The sequence below is a fragment of the Abrus precatorius genome, unplaced genomic scaffold, assembly GCF_003935025.1.
Source record: "Abrus precatorius isolate BTA unplaced genomic scaffold, Abrus_2018 Scaffold5, whole genome shotgun sequence".
Classification (NCBI taxonomy): Eukaryota; Viridiplantae; Streptophyta; class Magnoliopsida; order Fabales; family Fabaceae; genus Abrus; species Abrus precatorius.
In genome coordinates, this window is record NW_020874395.1 from 17,610,563 (window position 1) to 17,617,486 (window position 6,924).

The 6,924-nt window shown below is 32.9% G+C and overlaps 1 protein-coding gene across 9 annotated transcripts; it reads left to right on the forward strand.

The window, feature by feature from the left end:
* The first annotated feature begins 1,819 nt into the window (after window positions 1-1,819).
* LOC113867285 (zinc finger protein 830-like) lies at window positions 1,820-6,463 on the forward strand. 9 transcript variants are annotated; one of them, XM_027502503.1, is made up of 9 exons: window positions 1,820-2,043; window positions 2,338-2,394; window positions 2,892-3,005; window positions 3,311-3,410; window positions 3,651-3,861; window positions 4,839-5,118; window positions 5,783-5,858; window positions 5,973-6,019; window positions 6,149-6,462. In XM_027502503.1, exons 3-9 carry the CDS (start codon window positions 2,917-2,919, stop codon window positions 6,327-6,329), a joined length of 984 nt encoding a protein of 327 aa, XP_027358304.1. In that variant the 5' UTR covers window positions 1,820-2,043; window positions 2,338-2,394; window positions 2,892-2,916; the 3' UTR covers window positions 6,330-6,462. The 9 variants fall into 9 exon arrangements, with proteins under 9 accessions (XP_027358304.1, XP_027358300.1, XP_027358299.1 ...); XM_027502502.1 differs by having other exon boundaries at window positions 1,843-2,043; window positions 2,873-3,005; window positions 6,149-6,430; XM_027502499.1 differs by lacking the exon at window positions 2,338-2,394 and having other exon boundaries at window positions 1,836-2,043; window positions 2,873-3,005; window positions 3,311-3,443; window positions 6,149-6,417.
* The last annotated feature ends 461 nt before the right edge of the window (window positions 6,464-6,924 follow it).

Consider the following 6,924-nt stretch of genomic DNA (forward strand, 5'->3'; position numbering starts at 1 on the left):
GAAAGGTATCAGAATCAATTTTTAGCATTGGTCCCAGGCAAGCTCCCACATCATAAAAAATTTCCATTATAGAGCTCTAAGGGAAGGTTTGAAATATAAATCTAGACTGTTATTTTGCTAAGATTATAGTCCTTAGGCCTAAAAAGAGACCTTCACCTTTGAACAAGGAGATAATGGTCCAATATCAGGTAAGGATTTTCAAACAAAGCATACTTATAGTCCTCTACACTTTCAAATTTCACTAAAAAAGAAATTCATTATCAAGATCAAGAATTTTCAAAAAACCATTTTTACCCCAGATATTATTAAGTTTCTGATTCAAGTAATTAAAATTTATAGACTTTCCTAACAGTTAACTATGAGAGCAAATTTCCAAGGGGAACACCACATTTCATAGTCATCTAAAGGAATTTTTAAATTAGGGCAAAGGTTTTGGAATTTTTTAGACATATCATTGCAATCCTTGTTATCATAATAGATTATTTAGGTCATCTAATACACTGATTTAACTATATCATTATCATTTAAAACCATACCATTATTTTCCTAAGATTATAGTCCTTAGGCCTAAAAAGAGACCTTCACCTTTGAACAAGGAGATAATGGTCCAAGATCAAGTAAGGATTTTCAAACAAAACATATTTATAGTTCTCCATACTTTCAAATTTCACTAAAAAAAAATTCATTATCAAGATCAAGAATTTTCAAAAACCATTTACCTCAAATATTATTAAGTTTTTGATTCAAGTAATTAAAATTTATAAACTTTCCTAACTGCTTAACTATGAGAGCAAATTTCCAAGGGGAACACCACATTTCATAGTCATCTAAAGGAATTTTTAAATCAAGGCAAAGGTTTTGGCATTTTTTAGACATATCATTGCAATCCTTGTTATCATAATAGATTATTTAGGTCTTCTAATACACTGATTTATCATTTAAAACCATATCTAACTCTTTCAATTCAAGAACTTTACCCCTGTATGATTGGGATACAGGAAAAGTAGGTTTAGATAACACTTGATTCATCTAAGACTCAATAAAAAAAATCCTCTTGCATGTTTGTATTGTGATCCTCCAATGATGATTCTAACTCTGTCTTGATAGTTTTTGAGCTATGGGAAGGTAGATCCAACACCTCCATCACTCTTTTCTTCACTTTAGTTCACTCTATCCCTCTATTGTCCACTAAATCAGTATACAAGATGGGATTGGAGATTCTCTTGCGATTCTAATTTTTCAACTTTTCTTTGATGTCAAAGGCAACCTCAAAAGCGAGAGAAACCCTAATAGCTTTGCCTTCTTTACACTCTTGGAACAAAAAAAAAATGTTTATTGGAGGTCGCAGAAACCCTACCATATTTCTAGCTACTCTTTTAATCAATTTTATAAATTGATAATATCATTTTTTTATATAATCATTTAATCTTTAATTATTGTATCATTAAGAATTATTAACTTATATAATAATTACTTTAAAGATTACACATACAATTATTTTTTATTAGCTCAAATGCCAAAAAAAATTTACTCCAATCTTAAACTATTATATATTTTATCTTTATCCTTTGTATATATAGTATAATTTAAAATGTTTTCTCAATATTTTTTAAAAATGAATTTATAAATTTAAAAGGACAATTTATATATATATTTTTAACTTAACAGTTATAATTATTTTAATATTTTAAAAATTAAAAATTGACAATGATTATTCCAGTGGTATAAATACCTTATTGATTTAGGAGTCTATCAGAGTCCCGATAGAAATTACTTTTTTTTTTAAGGTAAAAACTGGAGTTATTTCCCACTGGTTGTTAAAAAGGTTGCATTTTCCTGGTCTGAAACGATACCCAGGAAGGGCAAATACTTTCCTTAATCCGAAACCATTTACATGATTTGACAATCAGAACTACGAGCATAAATCTGTTTGTATCAACCCTAATCTCTTCATTTCTGCACATTTCATTCCCAAAACCCGCTTTCTTTTTCCTTGTTGTCGCGGCACTGTTGAGGAATAGAAGGGGACGAAGGAAATTTGAGGTAGACAATTCCCTTTTTCGTTTCCATATATATATATATATATATATATATATATATATTTATTTATTTTTTTTTTAATTTTTTTTTTCACTTCTGGTTTTTGTCTATCCCTATGATACGGTGATTGATCAGGGGTTTTCTTAGGTTTTGTTCCTACCTTCTTTGCAAAATTCTAAGTCATATTTTTCCCTCTTTTTGATTTGCTATTTCTCTTTGGTTGTACTATTCATGCAGTTTTATTCTATGTGATGTTTAAATCGTATATTATATGGTTCATGTTTGTGTTACATGCAGTGGGCATCAAAATTGACACAGAAGAAGTGAAATCAGCTCTAGTTTCATATCCTCACTGTGAGCATATAACATTATATAGTAATATACTGTATGTAGCATGGGGCACCATTGTATGATGTTCTTTCCATGAGTGAGCATCAAGTGTTTTTTATATGTATGGAAGAATTTGTTTACAGTTTCTGTGTAGCAGTGTGAAATGATTTGAAAGTTATCTAAAATTGAGACTAGAGATTTTGTCTCTGTCAAATCACCTCTCTTGTTGTTCACCATCCTGAACCTTTGTACAATTTGTTGTTTGTTTAAATAATGATTGAAATATGGTTTAAAAATTCTTTAGTTATGCTTTGAATGCATTCCTGACCTAATTGTATTGTGGATTGAGTGAGTTACTTTTATGACCTGATCATGATGAGCCGTTTATGTATAGCATTGCCAAGTGATTTCTGCTTGTATTTGAATCAATTATTTTTCTGCATGACTTGCTGCACTGGTCTTGGTTCGGAAAATTAATCTGAATTTTTTGGAAAGTAACCAGTGCAACTGTATCCTGCAAGGAATCCTCTTTCAAGCAACAGGAGCATGGATGCGCAAGCCAAAAAAAAAGCTCTGTTTCGTGCTAAATTGAATGCCCAGAAGAAGGAAAAACGCATAGAGTCTCCTCTTGTGAGGTTGGTACTTGGTGCGCATCTTGTGCTTTTTCTATTCACAAAATCAATTCTTGTGGCCCATCACCAATTTGCCTATGGAATTGTTGATTTGATATCTGTTATGTTGCATTAGTTTTAAACTAACCCTTCATGGTTTTATTTATTATTCTTCACATAAGAATGACAATTCAGTTCTAAATGCTTTCTCAAGATGATTCGTTTATATATATATATATATTGTTTATCATAAAATTATGCCCATTTTATCTGTATAAATACCCATTATTAATTTGACCGTTTCTGTCTTTTTGTTCTTTTACATATAGGTATAATGAATTTGATCAACCTGTTTGTCGGGTTTGTGATGTTGTTCTAAAGTCTGAGTCTTTATGGGATGCGCACCAAGTTTCTCGTAAGCATCGTGAGGTGATGATGTCAACAATCTTGTTCATGTTATTTATATCTGTTCACACTTTTACATATCTCTCAGTGGCCTTTTATGTTTTTTGGTCAAAACTCTCTTTGAACAGGTTTAGATGGTCTTATTATATTTTCTTTTTGGGGAGTTGAACTAAGGCTTGATTTCCTCTATATTTCACAACGTCACTTTCCCCCACCCCAACTCCAAAATGAGCTCACCCTAAAGGCTCTGATTATTTTGTGCAGGCAATAAGTAATTTGAAAGCTAATGCTACTGGATCAACTCAGCACAAAAGTGCTAAGCCTGGTACTGATACCTCCAAGACTAAACTAGAACAGCCATCAGACTCACAATCCAAACTTCCAGATGGTTCACAAGAAGTGCCTAAACCTCAGTCATCATCGGTGCTTCCACCAGGTTTTTTTGATGACAGTGATGCAAGAAAGATAAGATCTGGTGTGTTTAGAAAATGTTGTACATGTTTATACTCTTTGCTCATTTAAATATACAGTTGCACTTACATTCCACAGGCACTAATAGTAATATTTGTACAATATATTCATATTTTGTATGCGGATATGTAATACTTAGCTTGTCCATTACATAATTAAAATGCATATAAATTTAAGAATAAAATTCCTTTTTCTTTTGTTACTGAAATGATAGAAAGTTTTATGAACCAGTTTCTCTTTTGGGGGTCTCGTTCACAATGTCATTTGTATTCTTATTCTGACACAAGGATTTGGTCTCCTGCCCTTCAGGGGTGTTTTCTTGCAAATCCTTTTTCCAATTTGCATCTTGAAAACCCCTTCTGTATGTCCAAAGCTCTTTCTAAGGTCTAAACTTTTATTTGGAGTGAGTTCTTAATAGAATTAACACTAATGGCATATTACAAATGCTTGTTCAAAAGTGGTCCCTCATTGATTCTTACATTGTATTGTTTCTGTTTCTTTATGAAATTCATTGTTTTGTTCCCTTGTTACTATACGGAGGATCCCTTATCCATTTACTCCCCTCTAATTTTCTACTTTTCATCTTATTGAATTTCTTCATTTATAAATTAACTTTTAAGGGTATGAGATGACATCCATTTGCTTGGATTTTCAGCTGATTGTAGGCTACAGTTGGCATTATCCTGCTTGGAAATGGATTCAACAACTTTGGGTGCTTTTTCATGTTTTCTGCCAAAATTTGTGTTTTGATAAGTAGCAAAAATCATGGAATTTTCAAGATTTTATTGTAGCCATAGATGAACAAGGTTGTTGGGTCTAGAAAGTGGTACAATATCCTCATCTTTCATTATTTGTACTAGGTATATCCAGTTGGTGCTTTAGCACACCTTGGGTCTTCTTGTTGCTACAGTTTTTATAATAACATTGTTTGAACACTTAATATTAACTTATCTTTTGTTTAATTGACATTTTTGCTTCCAGAGAAGGAGTCTTTCCATTTAGTGGACTCTGATTCAGGTAGAAAAGTGGGACTTTCTGCTCAAAGTCAGGTGTTAAACTTGGATGAGAAAGGTCATTTCGGTGGCAATGATGCTGCAAAGTCAAATGTTGATCAAACAACAACAGGGATTAGGCAGACATCAGTTAAGGCTACTGATACAGAGATCAAGCAAGTAAAAGGGATTCTGCCCGAAGGATTTTTTGACAGCAAGGAAGCTGATTTACGCGCACGTGGGATCAAGCCTGTTAAACCAGATATCAAGTGGGTTCCCGATTTATGCTGTTGGTTTCTACTACATTTTAACAGTCATGGGTTTGGTTTGCATGAACGTAAAGACGACCAAAATATACAGATTCTTTCTTGTGGATTGCCCACATTTATTAAAGAAAAAAAAAACATTGAAATTTGTTTTAGCTCTGATCTTATCAACCAGAGTTTGAGTTTTGATGAAACTATAAAGAGATTGAAAACAAGACTAAATCACAACATCGGATGATTGTATATTAACATTGGTTACTCCTCATATAAATGCATTTATCCTGCTGTTATAACCCCATCCTTAATTGACTTTCCCTATTTGATTATTAGCCTTTTCAGTCAAATAAATCAAGGTATAATGGGTGAGGATTTGACTTCCTTAAAGTGAGGGGTGCACTTTAGAGGTATAAAGCAACTATTGATCAATGAGCAGAAAACTCACGACAGTGCACTTTAGGGGTGCACCTTCACTTTAGAGAAGTCAAATCTAATGGGTGAATCCATATTATTGCATGGTGTTTAGATTGTTTGTGTGGCATTGAGAACTACCTTGTATGTTAGTGGTTCTGTATAAAAAATGTCCTTTTCAATTATATGGAAGATTTATATATTGGTTAAATAATTTGGAATATAGAATGACATCATAATCATTTAAATTCTCTTTTAGAGATGAGTACAAGGAATTTGAGAAGTTGATTCAAGAAGACTTGCAGCAGGTGGATGACCGGTTTGAAGAAGAAGAGGTAATGATCATTATTTTCTTTCTGCTATATATTTTACCATTACTTTTTACCTTTAAAATGTATATGATCAATAAATGTGATATATGATCAAATGTTTGTCATCATTATGAGCAGATTGATGCTGCTGAAATGATAGAAGAAGCTGAATCTGTGGAGCAAAAGTAAGTTTTGCTGTCTTATACTTGGGCATGATTTTTTTATTCATTTGTTCTAGTCTCCTGCCTTTACTAAAATTAACTCCACACCTTACCTTCCCTCCCCTCGATATTTTTTTTTTTATCTTTCTGCAGGATCCTTAGGGAGAAGGTGGAAATGTTGAAGAAGAGGAGATTGGAGCTAAAGGCTGCTAAGTCTACAAAGCATAGTAAATCATCTGAGGTTGTAACAAAGGAGCCCAGACACGAAGAGTCGTCCAGTGATGATGAAAGTGGTGAGAATTTTGCTGTGGACTGGAGAGCACAACACTTGTGATTTGTGAATACTTTGTTAAAATTTTGTATTTCTTAAATTTCAAAACTGGAATATATGTACATTCATATCATATTTTGTTTGTACAATTTTATTATCGTTCTCTTATCTATGTTTAGCCAATTTTTTCCCTCTTCATCTGAATTTGCTCAGAGCTTCAACAAACAAGGTGTTTCTCCTTGGTCTTTATTTGGTGGTTGACAAGAGTCCACTTATTGCTGAACCTTAACTTCTTTCATAAGCCAGGGACCTGAAATCAACAGTCAGCTAACTGAGTTCATTGAGAAGGGTTATCTTGCTTGCCCGTTGTTTCTCTATTGTCTTTGGAATGGGTTAAAGGAAGCAAAAAGAAGGGAAAGAAACTATATAACTTTTGGTCTGAAATCTTCTCATTCAGCATAACTTTTGGAACTTGTCACCGGCTTTGGGTTTCCTTTTGTAAACCTTTCATTTCTTTGGCTCGTATGACAATTGATCAATGGGTCCAAGGATTATGATCCCATCAAAAAGAGAAACAAAAAAATGAGCCAGCTGATTAACTTCTCCTAGCACAGCACAAACGAGCCTACACATATTTAACTTCGGTTGCATAGGGTAA